This window comes from Cnephaeus nilssonii (genome assembly GCF_951640355.1).
Source record: "Cnephaeus nilssonii genome assembly, chromosome: 21".
NCBI classification, from domain to species: Eukaryota; Metazoa; Chordata; class Mammalia; order Chiroptera; family Vespertilionidae; genus Cnephaeus; species Cnephaeus nilssonii.
In genome coordinates, this window is record NC_137092.1 from 36,097,380 (window position 1) to 36,120,573 (window position 23,194).

The 23,194-nt window shown below is 45.0% G+C and overlaps 2 protein-coding genes across 4 annotated transcripts in view; both read left to right on the top strand.

Annotated features, from left to right (window-relative positions):
* Positions 1–2,252, top strand: part of PIK3C2B (phosphatidylinositol-4-phosphate 3-kinase catalytic subunit type 2 beta) — a 71,882-nt gene extending 69,630 nt beyond the window's left edge. For all 3 annotated transcript variants that reach the window (XM_079761315.1, XM_079761316.1, XM_079761314.1), the window contains 2 exons: positions 644–772; positions 1,772–2,252. In XM_079761315.1, the coding sequence (XP_079617441.1) occupies positions 644–772; positions 1,772–1,960 (318 nt within the window). In that variant the 3' untranslated portion in view covers positions 1,961–2,252. The remainder of the gene's footprint in view (positions 1–643; positions 773–1,771) is intronic.
* Positions 2,253–11,994: 9,742 nt separating this feature from the next.
* Positions 11,995–21,876, top strand: PPP1R15B (protein phosphatase 1 regulatory subunit 15B). Its single transcript, XM_079760571.1, is given in 3 exon segments — positions 11,995–14,330; positions 18,065–18,268; positions 18,270–21,876. Coding segments are annotated over 3 exon segments (2,070 nt in total). The 5' UTR covers positions 11,995–12,494; the 3' UTR covers positions 18,300–21,876.
* Positions 21,877–23,194: the final 1,318 nt, after the last annotated feature.

Sequence of the window (23,194 nt, forward strand, 5' to 3'; positions counted from 1 at the left end):
AAAAAGTATAAACTGGATATAATAGGAAATCTGAATGATATTTTAGTAGGACACCATAACATGGTAGATTTTTTAAAAATATATTTTTATTGATTTCCGAGAGGAAGGGAGAGGGAGAGAGAGATAGAAACATCAATGATGAGAGAGAATCATTGATTGGCTGCCTCCTGCACGCCCCCTACTGGGGATTGAGCCCGAAACCTGGTCATGTGCCCTTGACCAGAATCGAACCTGGGACCCTTCAGTTTGCAGGCTGAGCCAAACCAGGTAGAGCCATGGTAGATTTTTTAAAAGGATTTTTGATTGATTTTTAGAAAGAGAGGGAGGGAGAGGGAGAGAGAAACATTGATGTGAGAGTGAAACATAGATTGGCTGCTGCAACCCAAGCATGTGCCCTGACCAGGAATTGAACCAGCAACCCTTCGGTGCCTGGGAGGACCAGTTGAGCCACACCGGCCAGGGCCTATGGTAGATATTTTTATCAGAATGGAGTGAGCCGGGAAGCAGCCACATAAATTATTATGCATTGCAAGAAGCCAGGTGTGGGAGCTGAGAGTCTGGATCAGGGCGTGATCACAGGGCTGGTGATAAAGAGGCAGATGCAAGAATCTTCATCTTTTTTTGGTTTTCATTCTCTTTGTAGCAACTGCTCCAGGACGGGAATGACCCTGACCCCTATGTGAAGATTTACCTCCTTCCTGACCCTCAGAAAACCACTAAGAAGAAAACCAAAGTGGCCCGGAAAACCTGCAACCCCACCTACAATGAAATGGTGTGTGGTGAAGGCAGGGCGGTGAGGGGGGAGGGGGCGGGGGGGGGAGGTTGTAAATGAAGTGTGTTGGAAGGTGGCCACACCTCTCCCTTTAGGTATCGTCTGTCGCTGCTCCCCTGTTGCAGCGGCAGGGTTGAGTAGTTGGGACCTAGACCAGACGTGATGACCTGGGAAGCCAGGTTTCCTATCTTGCCCTTTACACAGAACGTTCTCCAACCCTCAGGGTTGGGCTTCCACAGCTGGGGTGTGGCCTGGACCCTGAACTGTGGGGAGAAGTGTAAAAATTTCTCTCTTCTCTGCATCTAGAGTGGCTAGAGAGCGGTCTGGTTCCTGAGTAGGGGCGGCTGGGGATTGAGAAAATGAAAGAGACAGACACAGAGATAGAAGGAAAAAGCTGGGGCCGGGTGGGACCACTGACCTCTGACAGGGACAGGGACAGTGACCCCGAGCCAATACAGCATGTTTATTTTATATAGCAAAAAACCAGGAAGTTTTACTAAAAGTCAAGACAAAGTAGATTATGTGCATTCTTGTGTGGGCCTGAGTCCTATTCATTCCTGGTACTTGGCTGGATTTAAATAACAAAACCCACCCCCTGGCACCTGGGCTGAAGGTCAAGCTGACAACACTCCTGCCTTTTGGCAAAGCGTGTTTCCAGGACGTGGCTTTGCCAACGCCACTGGGTTCAGCTGACAATAATTAAAGAAATGCCCACGTGCCTTCCCAGGCGCTCTCTACAGAGAAGGAGCCGGCCAATCCTTTGCTGATACTGAGCAGTGGCTCTAATTAAAAAGCCCCTCGCCTGCTTGAACTCTGAGCGGAGAGCAAAGTTCTTGAAAGCTTCCCTTGGGTTCGGTGTGCCTTCTATTCCCTTGGACTCTGGTTGGGGCGATGCAGTGGTGTTAGCCTCAGTGGACCAAGTGACCGCAGACTGAAGCCTCTCCCTCTGCCACGTCCCCTCTCTCACCACGTCCCTCGCCCCCATCTCTGTGTGTGCAGCTGGTGTATGACGGGATCCCCAAGGGAGACCTGCAGCAGCGGGAGCTCCAGCTGAGTGTGCTGAGCGAGCAAGGATTCTGGGAGAACGTTCTCCTCGGCGAGGTGCACATCCGCCTGCGGGAGCTGGACCTGGCCCAGGAGAAGACCGGCTGGTTCGCACTGGGATCTCGGAGTCACGAGGCCTCATGAGCCCAGCAAGGGCCCCGGCCTGGGCCCCGGGCTGGTGGTGGAGCCGCGGGAGAGGACTCCTCCTGGGTGACCGGTCCTCTCCTTGGGGAGAGGCAGGGCCTGTAGCGGGCCTCGCTGCTGCCGTCCAGGGGAAGGGGTCTCTGTGGCGGGAGGCGGGGCGCTGCCGTGCCCTCCTCTGCAGAAGGAGTTTGAGTGGGTTGTGATGAGCAGTCCCGTGGAGGGCTGTGAGATTGCAGCAAAGTTTTAAGTTTACCTTGTGTCAAGGGAGCAATGCCTGGTTTGGGGGTGGGGGGTGGGTGGGGTGGGTTGTATGATGAAGTAGCGTTTTAGGGAGGCTGGGTGGATATCTTTATTTTTATTTTTAAAAAATGAAATAGTAACGTTGTCCTCACTGGACAGGAAGCCTTGTGAGAAGGGACTTGCCTATGCCCCCGAAGTCAGAGAGAGGAAGCCCACTGGGACTTTTTATATGACTAAGGTTCTTATTGGACTTTCCCCTAACTTGGTGTTTGTTTTTTTTTGTTTCTCTCTCTATAGGAATCATTTGGGGTGGGGCCCAGTGGGTCCTCGTTTAGAGCCCCATCCCTAAGGGCGGCCGGGGAGGGGCAGGGAGGGCTGAGGGTGCCCACTGAGGCCTGTGCTGCCCGGCCTTTCTGATTTTGCCTCCAAAGGAGAGCGATGTGATTGATCCCTGTGTGTGTACGGAAGGGCCTTTCTTTATGGGGTTCCGCAAAGGACCTGTATTCGGGGACCCGTGCTCTTTTGGGGGGAGTTTTCCCTCTGGTCTTCCCCTACTTGGCTGGGTCTTGCCCTGACTATGTCTTCTACCCCTCCACTCTCTGCCCTTGTGGGGCCATCAGGCCCCTGTGACTACGCTGGGGCCGCTTCCCCAAAGCTCTCTCCCTTCACTCTTCTCTGTGGGTGAAATGCTGCCTCGGCCCGTGGTTTTGTCTCACCCGAGGGCATCTGTGCCCTGGGCAGGGGCCTCTGGGCTGCAGACCCCAGTGTGGCTGCCTGCTGGGTCGTCCTGGGAGGCCTTGCCCATAACCCACCACTCCTTCATGCTGCTTCTCTCAAACTCCACTTCTGTCACAGTTTTTATAAGAATTTCCCTCATCCTGTGGGGCCATAAACCTATGTAGCCTGGAGCCAAAGGGATGCCCTATCTGAAGGAAAGGGGCGTGGGGGCCCCATCAAAACTTTGTGTTTTTTTTTCCAGTGGTTTTTCTCTGCTCTCAGAGGCTGCCCTGGACGGCGATTGCGGCCCTGGAGCTGGGAGGGAGAGGTTGGGTCTCCCATCTCTCGATGCTCCTCATTTCCTACCACTTGGATTTGAAATTCACTCTTGTGCTTCACCCTAAAGGGTTATCTTCCTTGAAAAAAAAGAGGGAGAGACTTTGAGTTTAATATGAATGTTTTAAACTGGAATTGGCTGGACGTGCCTTGTGATTGGGGAGCGGAATTCACGGGGGATACTTGGTGAACTGTCTGTCCCTCCTCAGCTTCCTCCCCAGCTCCAAGGATCAGAAATTCCCCCTTTTGGTGACTCATTCCGTAACTGGAGAAAGAAGCTCCATCCATTGAAGCCATGGGGCAGCAGGAAGTTTAAACTTTTAAATTAAAAACGCCAAGGATCGAGCTGGCTGCGGTGGGGAGGGGCTAGGGAAGTGGGGAGCAGGAGTGGACTTCTCCAGATGAGTGGACCATAGATGCGTTACTGGCTTTTGGCCTGTAGCTCATTTTGTTTTGACCTTCTGTGCCCTGATTTAAAGAGGTCTGTGTATTGTACCCACTTTCCAGATGTCCTTGTATCTCCTACTTTCTCTCGATTTGTATTTTCTAATAAATGACACTTGAGGAAAGCAAAACGATCATTTTCAAGACTGGTTGATGTTGAAATGTTTAGATGGTAAAATGTTTAGATGTAAACATCTGGTATACACGAGGAAAACAATACCAATGGTTTACAAATGGCAACTTTCACACACGCTGTTGCACTGCACTGATGTTTTACACGTGTCAGCTAAATATAGCCGCACAACTCGATACAACAGGGGAGTGGTGTTATCCCCATTTTACAGATGAAGAAACAGAGGCTCGTTGGGATTAAGGAATTTGCCTAAGGACCAAGCCAGTCAATCTTGGATCTGGAATTTGAATGCAAGTTTATTGGACTCCAAATCTTGTGCTGCTCCTCCTAGGCCAGTGGTCGGCAAACTCATTAGCCAAATATCAACAGTACAATGATTGAAATTTCTTTTGAGAGCCAAATTTTTAAAACTTAAAACTATATAGGTAGGTACATTGTTATTAACTTAATTAGGGTACTCCTAAGCTGGCCTTTGCTAAAAACTCAAGGGGCCAAAGAGCCGCATGTGGCTCGCGAGCCGCAGTTAGCCGACCAACTGTCCTAGGCCAAGTTAAATACAATCCCTGGCATTGGTATGATATGTTAGTTTTCAGAGTGTCTTAATACATAGGATGTCATTTCTCATTACAACTATCCTGGAAAGTAGATATGGCTCCTTCATTCATTCTGTCACCAGACATCTGCTGTGCTTGCCAGCGCTGCCTAGTTCACGTAGCAGGCCTCCATTCACAAGGCATACAGGCCTTGAGTTGTGCACGGGTCCTCCTGTACCAGGTACCAGGCGGAGGGCTACAAGGTAAATTAAGACAACCCTCTACATTTAAGAAGTTCACTGCCCAGTGATACTTCACCAGCCTCATTTTAGGAGAGAGGAAACGGGACCTCTGAGTTAAGTCATAAGAGCAGAGCAGTAGCTCAGAGTTTAACTCCTCCTTGCCCCCCAGTGGGGGATGAAGTGATCTTTGTTCAACATCTTGCCCAGAAGTTTTCACAACTCTCCAGTGAGAGTCGTATTTCATGCTGGGAAATCTGTGAAGCTTCCGAGGGGTTTTCGGTGGTAAACAGGGTTTCTGAGTGGCGTGGAGGTGTCACTGGTGTGCTGGACAAGCCCTAGGGGACCTTGTCAAAGCCAGAACTGGAAACTGGCAAGAGTCCTAGTTAAAGGAAATTTCTTGGCCAAATGGGGTAGAAATCCGAACCACCCCGAGGGAGTGGAAATGAGAGAGTTGGGGAGCAGGGGACGGGGTTGCCTGGGGAGGCGAGAAAAGCAGCCCAGGAGGCCGTGTTCTCTGAGTTCAAAGAGAAGTGGCAAAAACGAAGTAACCCAACAAAGACTCATTTTGAAAGGTTAAAAGTGAGGCAGCGTTTAAAGCTGCGAGGTCATTGTGGCCACTGGGACTTGTGTGAGGTGGCGGCCTTCTCTGGGTCAGGTGAGACAGCAGGCTCAGGCTACTCAGGTGACAGAGGTGTGGGTCCTGCTCTCCAACTCAGTCCTGCTAGGGAGGCAGACACGGGCACAGTGTCTCAGGGACAGCGTGGAAAAGGGAGAGGTCAGTCTGGAGTTCTATTTATTTTTATTTATCAAATTGCTTGGGGTGGCATTGGTCAACAGGAACATGTAGGTTTCAGGTGTGGGTTTCTATGTCACAAGATCTGTATATTGCACCATGTACGCACCACCCAGAATATACCCATCGGCACTTAGGTGGCATTTGATGCCATGGAATGGGATGAGATCACCTAGACTAGAGAGGCTAGCAGGAGACATGGGGAGACTGTGCTCTAATGCAGGCCATTTAGAGGAGGAGGAGGAGGAGCCACTGAAATTGTAGGAAAACCAGGAGACGGGTGTCATGGGAGCCTAAAGGTAAATATTGTCAATACTCTAGGACTGCCATAACCAAGTACCACAGACTGTGGCCGACTGGTGATCTTTGGCATTCCTGGTTTGCAGGTGCATCACCGCAATCTCTGCCTTCATGTTCAAATGGTGTTCTCCCTGTGTGTGCATGCCTGTTTATGTCCAAATTTTCCCTTTGAATAAGGATATAGGCATACTGGGCTAGGGCCCACCTTAGTGACCTCATTTTAACTTGCAAAGACCTTGTCCTATATAATAAAAGGCTAATATGCAAATCGACCGAATGACAGAATGACCAGTCGCTGTGACACGCACTGACCACCAGGGGGCAGACGCTCAATGCAGAGGGTACAGGCTGGGCTGAGGGACCCTGCCAAGTGCACGAATTCCGTGCACTGGGCCTCTAGTTTCCAAATAAAGGTCACATTCAAGGTACTGTAATTAGGGGATTAGGACCTCAACATCTTTTAAGGCAGTGATGGCGAACCTATGACACGCGTGTCAGCACTGACACACGTAACCATTTCTGATGACACGCGGCCGCATGCTGAGGATGAAACATTTGCTGCTTCTGAGGATGAAACATTTGCAAAATAATGTTTTTTCCTCAAAGTGACACACTACCCGAGTTATGCTCAGTTTTTTTGGCAAAGTTTGACACACCCAGCTCAAAAGGTTGCCCATCACTGTTTTAGGGGAATAAAATTCAACCCCTGACAGAATTATTTGGCAAAATGTTCTTGGTGAGCCCTAGCCAGTTTGGCTCAGTGGATAGAGCATCAGCCTGCTGACTGAAGAGTCCCGGATTCAATTACGGTCAAGGGCACATGACCAGGTTGCAGGCTTGATCCCCAGTAGGGGGCATGCAGGAGGCAGCCAATCAATGATTCTCTCTCATCGATATTTCTATCTCTTTCTCCCTCTACCTTCCTCTCTGAATTCAATAAAAATATATTTTTAAAAAATGTTCTTGGTGACTTTGTTAAGATCTGTTTGAATGAGTGGAGGCAATGGAAGCCACATTGGAGTAGGTTAAAGAGAATAAGTGATGAGAAAAATGGAGACCATCAGCATGGATAACTCTTGAGAAATTTTGCTGTAGTGGTACAAAAACTTGGAGGGCAAGTATCTCAAAAGAGTGAGAGTTTTTTTATTTTTAAAATAGATGATGTTAACCTATGTTACTATGAGTGCTCTAGTAGCTTGGGAGATAAAATTATATATTACTAGAGGCCCAATGCATGAAGATTCATGCAAGAATGGGCCTTCCTTCACCTGGCTGCCGGCACTGCCTTGGCTCCGGCTGGAGCCACCTTTCCGCCTTCCCACGCTGCCCAGAGGCCCTGAGCAGCTGGGGCGGTGCAGAACACCTGCATCCCACCCCCAGCTGCTCGGCACCTGTGTATGCAAATTAGCCCACCACCTTTGTTGGGTTAATTTGCATACTCGCTCCTGATTGGCTGGTGGGTGTCACAGAGGTACTGTCAGTTTACATCTTTCTCTCTTTTTTTTAGTGTAGATAGGAAAGAAGGATACGGGAGGCCAGAATTCCATGAATAGATATGAAGAGATAGGGTCTAGGAGGCTTCTTTGCTTGTAATGGGATTGAAGGCAGAGTGTGTGGGTGCAGATGCAGGTAGATTGGTGAATTTGGTGATGGAAAGGTGAGGTTATTTATGTCCAATTGCATTTATTTTCTCAATGAAGTAAGAGGTGTGATCATAAATTGAGAGTGTGATTACAAGCATGCTGGAAACATGAATAAAGAAATGTGAAACAGTTTCAGTGTAGGAGCAACAAAGCTACTATGGATATGAATATCTGTAGGAGTGCCTGGCATTGATGAAATTTGTGATCACAAATATGAAGTGTGTCAGTCAGCATAGCTGAGTGCTTTTCTCCGGCACTGATTAGCTGCAAGAGTGTAGGCTCAGAATAAGTGCATAGTTGGGTTTAACTAAGGCTGGAACTTGGCCAGAAAAGAATGTTGGAATAGGAGAATGGCGAGAGAATGAAGGGCCTTTGCAAGGGGCTAGTTTTAATGCTAGATCATGGGATGTATGCTCAGTAAGGAGGGAAGTGGTACTGGCAATGGTTTCGAGGTTTTGGGGGTTTATAAGTCACTGAATAGTAATACCAGGGCAGTGAGTTAGAAAGATAGAAGGTGGTGTCCAGAGTGTGGAATGCCTGGAAAAAAGATTTTGGAGATGTTACTAACTCTGAAAAAATGAAGTCAAAAGCTATATACCCTTTACCTCAGGTGCAGCAAAATCTTTAAAAATAAACATATTTAACTGAGGTTTAAATGATCTTCTGCTAACGTGCCAGTCAGCTTGCCAGGTCAAGGACTTCTTATCTCACCAGCATGTACACAGCCATGGGGCATGTTATCTCTGTGTACAGAGCTGCCCTGCCTCTGCCTCTAGTTGATAGCAGGCGGGAGGCCCCTGGTTCACACCTCATTTACCTGTCAAGACTGACAAGGCAGTCACATAGTCCTACAGCCTTCCAATACTTTCTGATTGCGTTTTCCCCTTTAAAAAAAAAGAAAAGAAAATTATGTATCCAATGACTAGATGAGGCTGGGGAAGTCCATTCAAGAAAGTTTTAAAGAAATTATTTTCAGGATTATGTAGTGTTAGTGATAAAGTTGAGAGTGGAATGCGAGATGCTTGGTCATAAGAAAGATGCTATTGTTTTAAAGCATTACTAGTCTTCTACTCAACATTTAATGATTGTTGGAAGCTGTCCATTGCCTTCACTAGCAGAAAGAGGTGGACCAGGAGTCCGGAAGGCTGGTCAACCTTGAGGCTCTGGCAAGGGTCAGAGCCACCCACCCACTGTCTGGTGGAGACAAAGGGAGCTGAAGCAACTTCTACCTTTTAGTCTCATGTAAATCCTTGCTGATGGGCTATCATGGAGCTGGTACTGGAATTGCCTGCCTAAGGCTGTGGGTGGATCCCAAACCTGAATAAAAGGGATAGCAAGGCCAGAAAAAAGCGGAGTCCTCTCTTGGGCTTCCACCTGGCCCCCAATTCCCAAATTAGTATTTCTTGTCTTGTCTCTTTGTGTGTGGCCTCCTCCAGAGCCCGAACCCTGAACCCCACGTGGGACGTGGGAGGGACACTTGCAACTGGGCCCAACGTGGGCCACTAGCATATGATCCCTTATTTATTTCTTTTTAGTTTCTTTTTAAATTTTTTATTTATTGATTTTTTTTTTTTTTTTTTTTTTTTTTTTTTTTTTTTTTTTTTTTAGAGAGAGAGAGGGAGAGGAAAGGAGAGAAAAAGAGAGAGGGTGAGAAAGAGAGAGAGAAACCGATTTGTTGTTCCACTTATTTATGCATTCATGAATTGATTTTTGTATGTTTCCTGACCAGGGATCAAACCAGAAACTGTGGTATATAGGGATATTGGTCACTTATTATGTGCCATTCAACATGCTAGGTCAGTAGTTCCTAGACTTTTTGGTCTTAGAACCCCTTTACACTCTAAAATAATTGGGGACTCCAAGGAATTTTTGTTTATGTGCATTATATCTATTGATAGTTACTGTTTTAGAATGCAAAACGAAGGAATTGAAAAATATTTATTTAAAAAGAATATACCCATTGCATGCTAACATAAATAACATTTTTCATGAAAATATTATTTTTCAAAACAAAAAATGTTTAGCAAGAAGAGCGACATTGTTTTACATTGCCCCCCTCCCCTCAAATATCTTTAATATCTGACTTAGTAGAAGACAGCTGGAACCTCCTGTCTGCTTTTGCACTCAATCCGTTGCCAGATCATATATCATATATCCCCTAGAACCGTGGTCGGCAAACTGCAGCTCACGAGCCACATGCGGCTCTTTGGCCCCTTGAGTGTGGCTCTTCCACAAAATACCACGACCTGGGCGAGTCTATTTTGAAGAAGTGGCATTAGAAGAAGTTTAAGTTTAAAAAATTTGGCTCTCAAAAGAAATTTCAATCTTTGTACTGTTGATATTTGGCTCTGTTGACTAATGAGTTTGCCGACCACTCGCCTAGAACAAGCAAGTCAAACTCACGGCCGGCGGGCTGCATGCCTCGTTTATTTGGCCCGTGTTAGCCTTTGAGTTTGACATACTTGCCCTAGAAAGTACATGTCCACTGCACACTCATGAGAATGAGAGTTAAAATAATAGCTTGGTATTATTATGAACATATTATTGATCTTGAGAACCCTCTGAAAGCATCTTAAAATGAGATCCCCAGGGGTGCCCAGACCATACTCTGGGAACCACTGTGCTAGGGTATTGGGACATAGCCTTTAAGGAACTGAGACCAGCAGGAGAGAAGAACATTGACAGGTAGGCAGTATCTAGTGTAGTGAATTGCATGCTTTAAAAGAGTCTAGTATGATTCTGACTGGGGAAGTTAGCAAAGATTTCAAGGAGCTGACATTTGAGTTGGACCTTGAAATAGAAGGAGGCATAGAACAGGGGAGGGGATTCTTGGCTGAGACAGAGCACGAGTAAAGGCATGAAGCAAGTCCAGCATTCCTAGAACTTTACATGCATGTAGGGAAGTTACTGGAGAGAAGCCTGGAAAAGTGTCGTAGGAGGCATCTGTATAGTCTTTATTCTGTAGGCAGTGGGAACCAGTTATTAGCTGGTAAATAACACATTAATTAATGTTTGTCCCCCTACTCTATCTAGACTAGGCTCTGTAGTAAGAATTTCGTTTTCTCACCAACCCACTGAAAGAGGAATTATTAGCCTTCCTTTACAAAAGGAGAAACTGAGGCTTCTGAGTTGTTAATGTGCATATTTGGATTTCTCTTTTCTATTATTAAGCTGACTCCTAGTACTAACCCATCGTTCTGAGGATTGAAAATGAGATATTTCCAGAGATAATCTATAATAATAAAAGTGTAATATGCTAATTAGACCGGATGTCCTTCCAGATGTCCTTCTGGAGGAAGCCTGGGCTGCGAGGGAAGCCCAGGTCAAAGGTGCCAGAGGGAAGCTGGTGCCGGCAGCAGGGGGAAGGAAGGAAGGCCTACTCTTGCACGAATTTTGTGCATCTGGTCTCTAGTGTATAATGCAGGGGTCCTCAAACTTTTTAAACAGGGGGCCAGGTCACTGTCCCTCAGACTGTTGGAAGGCCGGACTATAGTTTAAAAAAAAAACTATGAACAAATTCCTATGCACACTGCACATATCTTATTTTGAAGTAAAAAAACAAAACGGCAAAAACACCCGCATGTGGCCCGCGGGCCATAGTTTGAGGACGCCTGGAAGGGGTAATTGAGGACCTCTTGGTTTTCTAGAAAGAAGTAGCTGTTGGTGTCCCAGTGAAACATGAGGAGCTGCTGGTTTCTCCTGGCTTCTAAAAGCTTTCCGCTGTCCCAAGTGGTCATAACTGCTACCCTCCCTCTGTAATAGATACTTGACTTTAGGGGTGTCAATTAAAACGTTTTGGCAGGGATAAGGAAATGAACCAAGACCAAACTCACAAAAGAATAAAATATAGCAGCTAAAATTATGACAAAATATTTTTCAAAGGACAATGTTCTCTGCTTTATCCCTTGGATGTTGTATCCTCGGTCCTGCGGGCTCAGGATATAGATATTATTTGAATGTGTTGCCTGCCGGGAAGCATTAAAGAGATAAACAGTTCTGAGGCTGTTTTTTCCTCCTCTGTGACTTCAGTTTGCCCCATTGAAAAGGGCAAGTCTCCTAGGGACCTACTTGGGAAAAAAGAATTCACATTTTCGTGGGGGAACGTATGTAGGTTGGGCGCTGAGAAACCTTAAATCTGGATTCAAACCTTAAATCAGGCACAGCTAACGAGTGATTTAGAGACACTAAAATTGAGGGGGCAGGAATGCATGCCTGAGAAGGATTCAACTTTTCACTTGCCATTTTCCCCTCCTGTTATTCACTCTAGGTTATTCGTGTCTTCACACTATTAAGAGATGTATTGTCACAGCATTGCCCAACTCTTATTAAACTCAGATCTCAGGTGAAGATCTAGTTAGTCCTGAACAACACTGAACCCCGACATATGCAAGTCTTAGGGTAAGTGTGCACACGTGTGCCTGCATTAGGCCCTTAAAAGGGCCCCGGGGAACCCGCGGGTTATTGGGAAACGCTCCCTTTCGCCAGCGGGCGGAGGAGGGGCGGTCTCCTAGGAGACCGCGGGGAAGCGAGTGCGCACGCGCAGAGCCCGGGCCCGGCTGATGCAACCTCCGGCGCGCAGCCGGGTCGGGAGAGTAAGGAAGCCGACAGGGACCCGGGCCTGGCCAATCAGCCGCCGCCGGGAAGAAGGCGGAAGGGCCCGCCCGCTGGGCTCTGCGAGTGACGTTCCGTGGCGAGGGGGTCGGCGTATGGGCCGCCGCACGTTCCCGCCGGGTGGCCTGGGGTGTCCCGCCTCGACGCTGGCCCTCCTGCGGCCATTTTGAGCTGGGTTCGTCCCCGCACCCGTCTGCTGGGCCGCCCAGCCCTTCCGGGGACTCGCTGCGAGGGGTGGAAGGTCGTGCTGCCGCCGCGAGAGGCCTCTGGATGGTGCCTCGAGCGGACTAGGACGCCTCCTTCGCGCCGGGATGGGTGTCGCCGCCGCCGCCGCCGCCTGCTGCGCCGGCCTCTCCGGACTGCCGTCTGCTGCCCGCGGCCGAGGCCGCTGCCCTCTGTGGCTCTCCTGCTGCCCCGGGGACCGGTCTGGGACGCCGACTCCGCCACCAGGCGAGGTCGGGGCCGTGTAGGCCTCCCAGGATCCCGTCCGACCCAGCCGCCGGGCCGCGCACCTCGCCGAGACACTGCCGGGAGCAGAGGCGATGGAGCCGGGAGCGGACCTGCCCTTCTTCGCTCGGCGCTCGCCACCCGGCGCTGCCGCGGATCACCCCGGGGACCCCAAACCGGTGTCCTCCCCCCGGCCCGAGGCTCGGCCTCGCTTCTGGATGAAGCTGCTTTCCCAGCTCTTCGCGCCGCTCCCCGTCCTGCTTCAGAAGCTGCTGATTTGGAGCCAGCTCCTCGGCGGCATGGTTCCGGCCCGATGGCTCGATTTCGCCGCGGGCTACAGCGTCCTGCGGGCCCGGGAGGAGCCGGCCGCCCCCGCGGTGCAGAAATCTCTGAGTTCGCTTCGGCTGGACCCCTCCTCGGTGGACTCGGCTGCCGACCTTCTGGACCTGCTAGAGGAGGGGATCCACTGGGAGTGCGCGTCTCCCGATCTGAAAGCCACGGGCAGAGCCTTGGACCCCGCGGCCCACGCCTCTCTGCTGGAGCAGCAGCTGTGGAGCGTGGAGCTGTTGCAGGGCAGCCTGAAAGCCCGGCTGTTATCGGACCAGGACCTTGGCCATGCGCCCTCCGGGCTGAAAAACACTCATCGCGTAAGCAGTTTCAACACCGTCTCCTATTTGCTGAAGCCCTCTTATCTGGACTGCCTTTCCCCGGTAGAACTCGGCTGTCAGAGCTTCTTCGGAAGTGGCGAGCTGGTTGATTTCCAGACGCTAAGCCCAGCGAGCAGCAGCTGTCTGCCCGAGGACCACGCTCCCCCCCAGCCGCTGAATGCAGAGGTCACCTGCTCCTCCTGGCAGGGATGTCCACCGCTTTCGCGAGAAGGCCTGCCAGAAATTCACCATATTCGCATGAAACGGCTGGAATTCCTCCAGCAGCCTAGCAAGGGGCAAGCGTTACCCACGCCTGACCAAGATCATGGCTACCACAGCCTGGAGGAGGAACACAGCCTGCTCCGCATGGACCCGAAGCCCCGCGGAGGTGGTCCGACGCCGTGTGTTCCTCCTGCTGGAGCCCTTCCCGGAACGGCCCAGGAGCCCACGGAAGAAGAAAAAGAATTGACCGGAGAGGTTCCTCTTGCTGTGGACAGACGGGACCCATCGGAAGGCTGTCTGTCCTGTGAGGCGGTACCGATGGAACGGGAGCCTGAGCAGGACCAGATCAGTGTGGTTGACTTCTCAGACATAGAAGACGACCTTCCCGTTTCTGCCAGACCGGCCTGTAGCAACAAACTGATAGACTACATTTTGGGAGGTGCCTCCAGTGACCTGGAAACGAGTTCTGATTCAGAAGGTGAGGGCTGGGATGAGGACGATGAGGATGATGGCTTTGACAGTGACAGCTCACTCTCAGAATCAGACCTTGAGCAAGACTCTGAAGGGCTTCACCTTTGGAACTCCTTCCACAGTGTAGATCCTTACAATCCCCAGAACTTCACAGCAGCGATTCAGACTGCTGCCGCAGCTGCTCCTGGAGACCCTTCTGGCTCCCGGAAGGATTTGTCCGACCAGTCCGATCTAGGGAGTTCTCTCCAGACGGGAAGCCTTCCTGAGTCTCCGGACCTTCATTCTGGGGCGGAAGATGACTGGGAATCTAGTGCAGACGAAGCAGAGAGTCTCAAACTGTGGAACTCTTTCTGTAATTCGGACGACCCCTACAACCTTTTAAATTTTAAGGCTCCTTTTCAAACAGCAGGGAAAAATTGGAAAGGCTCTCATGACTCAGAGAGGCCACCTGAGCCCATTGTGACCATTTCTGAGTGTCACACCGTACTTTCCTGTAAGGTGCAACTGTTAGAGAGCCGAGACAGTGAATGTCCAGACTTGGTACCGGGTGGGGTTCTTTCTGGAGGACACACGCATAGCAAGAGAAAAAAGGTTTGTTTCTTTTAACTTGTTTGATAATATGTACAGACGGTTGTGATATGGTTAAATACAGCAGCATGACTTTCCTGGAGGGATAGTAGTACAGTGCATATGCTTGAAGAGTAGAATGTTGTTCCTGTCCAAATAGAAGATGCCAGTGTACAGATGTTAGCAGGAAAGTGCCATTTTTGTTGGCAACTCGGAGCCATATCCCTACAGGCTTCAACTTTTCACTCTTTTTTAAGGAACTGAAAAGTTAAATCGTGTGTATACACGATTTAATTTTCCCAGAGATTGGAAAGGCCCTAATATAGCCACAGAACTTTAAAATGTTGTTAAATGTGGTATGTCATACTGTCTTCATTCCTTTCCATTCGAACCCGGAGGGATGATGGGACCAAGGAGCAAGTCAGATTAACCTGTGATTTTTGTGGGGGTTTTTTGCCATGAAAGGAAATAATTTTAGTATTAAAAATTGTGACATGTACATGATTTTAATTCTGTTTAAAAACCCCCACAGGAAATAGTGTTGCCTTTAAGAATGCAATACTAGTTGTCATTAGCTAACTACAGGTTAATAATTACGTAAAGCAATGATGGTCACTTATTTGGTTTACCTTAAGTAGTTGCTTCCTATTCCCAGTCTAGTTGTAAAGCTTTATGGAGCATTTTATCTTTCAGCTAAAGTTATTAATTGGAGAGAAATCCTCTCCAAACACACAGAATATCTTTTATTGTAGAGGAAAAGTTTCTTAAGTTACCTGTACCTTTATTTGGACAGAGAAAGAAGTGGATGAATTATTGACCTCACATTCTGCAGCATCTGGGAGTTTCCAGTGGAGAGTACCCTCACCCATTGGCTCTAAATGTCTAGTTTAATACTTTGAAACTATTTTGGAGGTAGAAAATACCTTTAAAATGTGTTAATCTTATGTCTTAACTGTAGATGCAAAGTAAATCATGTTAAAAAATGGAAATTTTAGTTTACACTACTGTATCATCATAATACAGCTTTTCTCTATCTTTTTAAGAGGACCCTGACTCAATGACTTAATTAGTGAATTATGTAAGAAATAGCCAGGCAATGGAATGACCACTTGCCATCTGGAGACCTGTGTTCCCTACTTCTGAGTGGTTAGGGCCAAGAGATTTGGGAATACAGCCAAACCTGGGAAGTAACTTGACCTCTCATGGCTTTGAATAACTCATTTATCTTATGGGAATAATAATAATACCGTATGAGTTATTGCATGATTCAACGAGATGAGTAAACAAAACTCAATTCATTGTCTTGCCTTTAAATGGTAGCTCTTATTGTTCAGGGATGTCAGGCCAGTTGCATGTCTCACTTGAGCCTGCTCATTGAGTAAAAATGGAATGAGTCAAGTAGGGTTGAGACTGTTGACTGAACTCGAAGCAACGTTTATCAAAGATTATGCCTAAAATATGGTTAAATTATTTGACAGCCTTTGCCTACTTGCCATTCTTTAGATATAGGAATAATCAGTAGTGCTCAGTGCTTAAAATGAAGCTCTTACTTAGATCTAGGAGTTTAAAATTCATAACATGGTACAGATTGTGGAGCCAGACTCAGGGTTTGAATCCTATTTATACCACACAGAAGCTGTGTGATTTGAACAAGTCAGTTACCTTCTGTTTTGTTTGTTTCCTTATCTGTATAATAGTACCCTATAGGGTTGATGTGAGGATTAAATGAGATAAAAATTGTAGAGTGCTTTGAAAAGAGCCTCGTATATGGTGAACACTATGTAAATGTTGCTATTATTTATCTTAGTGACAGTGAGTTACACTAGAATGCAATATCTGTAAGGGTTTACATACCATACCTCCTAATTGTCCTCGGGGGCATTTATTGGCCTGATGTAAAGGGAATGAAAGTAGTAGGCCACAGTGGGGTTAGCTGATGAAACTATTGAGCATACTTTAAAAGCAAGTACCTATTTACTTTTGGGATTTGATATCTTACAAAGAAACTTATTGGAAATTAAATAGGGATTAACGGGGACTGTGACTCATTACATGTGATCATGTGTATGACAGTATGCACAATTTTATGTATGTAGGGTGTCCCAAAAAATGTATACACACTTTGAATGATTATAAAGTCAGTGTTTGTTAACATACAATTCATTTTCAAAATGTAAAAGAATCTACAGAAATGAATACTCTTTTTGTCAATGCCTGTTTTCAAACTGATGACCGTTCTGGTCCAGGCACTACTCATAACGCGGAGCAATGGAATCACAAACATCAAGAATCATTTTGTTTGGTATTTGTGTGTCTCAGTTTGTCAACTGTTGCTGGTTTTGTACCGTAAGCTTTATCTCTTATGTATCCCCATAAAAATGTCTAGTGGATAAATTTTCTTTGTTCAGAGCTTAGTCAGGTTTCACTCTTTATTTCAAATCAGTTGAACCTGAAAAGGAGTGAAAATTGAGTTAGCAGCTGTTAAAGTGTGTATACAAGTTTTTGGGACACCCTGTATATAGTGATAGCATGTTAAAGAGGAATACAAGAAGGATTTTTAACTTAGTAACAAAATCTTTTATAGTATCACTAGAGGCCAGTGCACTGGTGGGGCCCCTCGGCCTGGCCTGCCTGCGCCCTCTCGCAATCCTGGACCCCTCGGGGGATGTCGACTGCTGGTTTCAGCCCGATCCCTGCAGGCCAGGCCGAGAAACCCCACCAATGCAGGAATCTGTGCACCGGGCCTCTAGTATGCATGTAAGATCTTTGGTTAATCTCTTCCCATCATCCCCTCCCCCCCCCTCCGTCCCCCTGAGATTCATCAGTCTGTTCCATGTTTCTATGCCTTTGCTTTGAGCGTCTTCCCCCTGGTGGTCAGTGCGCGTCATAGCTAACAGTCAAATGGTCGCTTAGGCTTTTATATATATAGATAACCTTAAAGAGATGTTAATGTTGTTATACTTTGCTTATTAAGTAAATTCCTCTTCTGTATTCTGATTACAGAAGTAATAAGAATAACACCACATGTTCATGATTTAAAAATTGGAAAGCACTGACAAGTAAAATTTCTTTTAAAAAAGGAAGAATAGAAATAAGTAAAGATTTTGTTAAAGCTTTTGTGTTAAAATAATAGCAGTGACTTCCAGGTATATATTTGCGAAATCTTTTGTTTGGAGACATTTGTCATTTTCGAAGGAGGGTTTCACAGAACTGAATATCACTAAGAATTTAATAAGTAAAGATTAATAGCATCAGGAAAATCGCAATTCCCCATCTGGATTCATTTTATTAACATCATAAACCACAAGGGGGTAGGGTAGATGACAAGGTACCCATTGGTTTGTTGTTGTTTTTTAAATATATTTTTATTGATTTCTGAGAGGAAGGGAGAGGGAGAGAGAGATAGAAACATTAATGATGAGAGAGAATCATTGATCAGCTGCTTCCTGCATGCCCCTACTGGGGATCAAGCCTGCAACCCAGGCATGTGCCCTGACCTGGAATCGAACCCAGAACCCTTCAGTCCACAGGCGGATACTCTATCCACTGAGTCAAACCGACCTGGGCTGCCCATTGTTTTTTATTCAGATGCCTTCTAGCCTTTTATTTTTATTTTTTTACTTCCTTTTATAGTTGAGACCAAATATTCTTGTAAGATACTTGATATTCTTAAAGAGTTAGTAGCATAAAAGGTTAATTACCTCATTGATGATTATACGATCTTAGAGAGTGATTAAAGTAAGTTTTTGTCTTCATAGGTAACCTTCCTTGAAGAAGTTACTGAGTATTATATAAGTGGTGATGAGGATCGCAGAGGACCATGGGAAGAATTTGCACGGGATGGATGCAGGTTCCAGAAACGAATTCAAGAAACAGAAGACGCTATTGGATATTGCTTGACATTTGAGCACAGAGAAAGAATGTTTCATAGACTCCAGGAAACGTGCTTCAAGGGACTTGATGCTTTCTAGCCATGTTCAGATGATGCAATAGCCGCCAGCCCTAGCATACACTAAGTAACTCTGACTTCAGAGGTTTCTTGTAAAACAAAAATTGGCAGCTGTCCTTTGACCTTTTTTTTTTTTTTAAGAGGATATGTAACTTGGATCCAGCAACCTTGTTTAATATTGTTTTGCTACATATCCCACTCAGAAATGTCTAGGTTTGAAGCCAAGCCCTGGTAATGAAGGATGAGATGGTGTGATTTCTAATCTTCCCTTGTTTATTTAGTCAGATGTGTTTTTGGATGGTGTTTGCTTCTTGGGGTGAAAAAGGAACCTCTTAAGGTGTAACTTTGCACTTTCAAAACTTATTTTCTTGGGAAACAATATAGGGTTCAAAGCCCATTTTATATTTTAATTTAAATTATCTGTCTAGAAACTGGGCTCTTTTTACTTTTTCCCTCCAACATTCTTTTTCTTTCTTTCAGTTTATCTTTATTGTTGAAAGTATTACAGTTGTCCTTCTTTTTTCCCCCACTGATCCCTCTTCACCCCACACCTGCCCCAGTTTATTTTATTTTTTCTCCATTGATTGCAGAGAGAGGAAGGGAGGGGAGGGGTGAGAGAGAGAAACAAACATCGATAAGTTGCCTCCCGTACTCGCCCGAACCTGGATTAGGGATGTGCCCTGACTGGGAATCGAACTCAACACCTTTTGGGGTGACACTCCAACCAACTGAGCCACACCGGCCAGGGCTTTTCCCTCCAGCATTCTGAAATTAATGGGCTTTTCTGTTTTCTCTGCATTATCTCATTTCAGTGACTTGGCCTTTCTACCTTAAGGCTAAGAAAATAATCGTGTGCATGCTACCAATTTAAGGTACATTATCTTGTGTCATTTTTTTTTTTTTTTTTTGTAAGAATGACTTGGGCTGAAAATGTGGTAGGTTTTCATTTCTAGGTTAAGTTCTACCTAAGATATTTCCAAGGATTGCCATAAAATCAACATGTGTGTACTCTGTTACTTTAGGAAAGCTGCATCTTTCTGCCAAATTTTAACATCTAATATATTTCATTTCTGTGCAAACTTTTTTGGAGAGGGTCCTGTATATGTTAATTGTAATTTCTAGGTAAATGGTTCTTTGTATCCTTTAACAGATGGAAATGTTGTAAAAGAGACCAGAAATTAATAATTACATCATAGACATTTACATTATTTTAAATTAAAAGCCTAGAATTCTCCTAGGAAGAAGATAAGAGACATCAGAGCAACTTGGTTTTGTTGTATATGCTCTCAACAGAAGCAGTGTTATTAATGTCAGGCCTCGGCACTCTGTCACTTTTAAAGTCTGTCAGGGTGACACTGTAAACTTGGGAATGGGCCGTTCTGCATTTTCCAGTTTGAAATGTAAAATAGAGACTTCAGTCAGTATCCAAGTTTACTGTGTTCTATTTTAATAAGGAGAGAAGGAGTAAGGAGAGAAGCAGGGGCTATACTTTCAGGAAAGGAAAGAACTATAGATTTAACAACCAGGAAGTCTTAATATCTGTAGCCCAAAATTGGCTTTTGAATCCAAGCTTTTGCAGTGACTGGTTGTGCTTGGTTAAGTTAGGTAGCTCTACCTGGTGTGCATCTGTTAGGTTGAGGGAGTGTTAACGAACTCCTTAATGGTCAGTTTTTACTCCACGTGCCTCTCGTCATGGAAAACGTGAGTAGAATAGATGACCTCTTAATTGTGAACTTGTTTCATTGTAGGGATGATTTTGCATTAGAAGTGCTTGCAGGGTTACTACCTCAGTTAATAATCTACCTGGTCATTATTTTATTTCTATCTGGTTTGCTCCAAGAACTGCCTCTAGCGTTAATATATATATTCACATAAACACATTGAGAGTGCAGCAGCATAAGGTCAGATTTTTGCAGAGCCCTTAGTCAAGGTGTTGCGTGCTCCCCCGATTTAGGTAGTCATAGGGACTGCGTAGCACCATGAAAGTAGGTTGGCTCCAGGCACCAGCTGTATCGGGTGGAAAGAAGGCATTATTTGCTTTGAAAAAAGCTTGTTGAAAATGCATATGCATTCTTTAAAACCGGAATGAAGTATGCTACTTTATGTCAGAGATTTAGGTTGTGTTTTGTGTTTCTGAAATCTAGCACCTCTGCTGATTTGGAAAGAAGGATATTTTACATTAACTGGGTTGCGGGAAATTGTTCTCTTGGAATTCCAACCTCAACCTCACTACCAAATGAGTAACAGCTTGGATAACAAGTCTCCCTTTTACTACCCTCCTTTAAAAGAAGTGATCAGAGGGTGTTGAGAAGGACAGAAGGGATCATGTTTAAGTTGGATTGAAGGAGAACAATTCTTGTTAGTTTTATTCCAATCCTAGCTGGAACAAAGTTAGACCACCATCTTAAAACAAAAATCCTTGGAAATTTTAATCGAACATTGCATTTAAAGTCTTGGCAATGGTGCTTTAAGTATCAATGTAGCATGTGAAAGGCTTTATACAGACAGGTAACATTTCCCTTTTTGAGTGTAATAACAGCACCTCTTCATCTTTAACTTGAAATCAAAACTATCAGATTTTATTTTTTTATAATTTAAGGAAGGTGAATTTAGGGGGCTAGAAGACTTCTGAATTGGCTTCTACAGATCCAATGAGTAAAATGTAACCAGTTTGTTGGGATTTTATAGTAAAATTCTATTTGTGTATATAATTTAATCTGTAAATTGTAATAAATACATTTGCAATTATTAAATTTTATGTGATATTTTGGTTCAGCTTTATATTTTATGCTTCATAGTACTTTACATTGGCTTTGGAATTACTGAGCAGGATTTTCAGGTTTAAATGAGGTGTTTTTGTAGAAGCTTAGAGGGGCTGGACAAATTTCTGTGGTTTAAAATGGCTGTGGTATGTAAACTGCACCTCAGTTCACTGAAGGGCAGGAATGATAATGGGTAGATATAACTGGCAACCACGTTTTAGTAGTAGAAAGGAGAATTTGGTTCTTCGAGTATGAAAGGCCCCACTTAGAGATTGGGGATTAGAATAAAAAATTGGCTCCAACCATCTGCTTCTGTGCAAAGAAAACAGTAAAATTAAAAGAAGCAGTAAGATTCATATGCGGGGCTTAGCATAGTGTTTCTCCTAAGCAGCAGGGAAATCCGTTTTTCTATTTTGTGCATTGTTGATAACCATGGTTTTGTAAATCATGATATTCTCCCATGTATGATATTGAATGTGATGGTAACATCAGAAAAACAAAACAAAAAACTTTTACCCTGAAAAAAAGATACACATTTGGGTTACAGCAAGCCTCTTAATGGATTAAGGCATATGGATCTTAGTTAATGAAGAAAATTATTAAACGTATATTTCTGAACTGGAAGGAAGGAAACTAACATTTAGTTGCAGATAATTAGTACTTACCACCAATTGAATTGACATTTTTATTACCGTCTTGGGGATTTAAGCATTTTTGTCTCTTTCCAGGGAGATATATGAAAATAGCCATATTCACATCAAGCCAGATTTATTGCTATGACTATCCTGATATCCTATAGACATTGTGCTGTGGGTTTTTTTACTTTAACAGAATATTTAATTGTTGACCCAAGAAATGTCCATAGTTACACATAGAATTTAGTGGTCTCATTTAGAGACTTCTTTGGGTCCTCTATGTACTAGTACCTTTTAAAAATAATGGAAATACTTAATTTTTTCTCAAAGAAGTTGTGTCACTTATAAAAATACCTAATATCCTATATCAGTGATGGCGAACCTATGACACGCATGTCAGCACTGAAGCGTAGCAATTTCTGATGAAACATTTGCGAAATAATGTTTTTTCCTCGAAGTGACACACTACCCGAGTTATGCTCAGTTTTTTGGCGAAGTTTGACACACCAAGCTCAAAAGGTTGCCCATCACTGTCCTATATAATAAAAGCTTAATAGGGTGGCCCCTGCCAACGGCGGCAGTGGCAGGTGGCTGGGGGAAGGGAGGTCCTGGCTGGTGGTGGCAGCCACTAGGGACCCAACCCATGCACAAATTTCGTGCACTGGGCCTCTAGTAGAGATAATATAAAGGCATTCTTGGTACTGTCTAAAAGTAAGTATGCTGCCCCAGGGTACCTTTTAAGGTGAGAGACCTAATTTCATATATATATATATATATATATATATATATATATATATATATATATATATATATTTTGATTTCAGAGAGGAAGGGAGGAGAGAGAGAGAGAAGCATCAACGATGAGAGAGAATCACTGATCGGCTGCCTCCTGCATGCCCCCTACTGAGGATTGAACCCGTAACCCAAGCATGTGCCCTTTACCAGAATTGAACTTGGGACCCTTCATTCTGCAGGCTGACACTCTGTCCACTGAGCCAAACCCGCTAATGCCTTAATTTCTTTTTATGTGTGTAAAGAGGTTTTGATTTAATATATATATATATATATATATATATATATATATATATATATATTATATAATTTAAAAATAAAATTGATTTCAGAGAGAAAGGGAGAGGTAGAGAGAGAGAAACATCAATGATTCATTGATCAACTGCCTCCTGCACACCCTCTACTGGGGATCAAGCCTGCAACCTGGGCATATGCCCTGACCAGGAATCAAACCTTGACCTCTTAGTTCATAGGTTGAGGCTCAACCACTGAGCCACGTAGGCCAGGCTGATATTTCTTCACTTAACTGATTATGACACAAATGTCAGCTGTTTGGAATTTTTCTACATCAGAAATTAGGATTCTTATGGACTTGGTTGAATGCTCTGTAATCAAAACAGCCTTTTTCTCCTTGAATTTGCTCCAGCGAGACTAAGTGTGTGTGGGTCAGTTATGACTTCAAAATACAGAGGCAGCATGATATCAAAATCTATAACAATAGGTATAATAAATAGGATAAATAGATCTCTT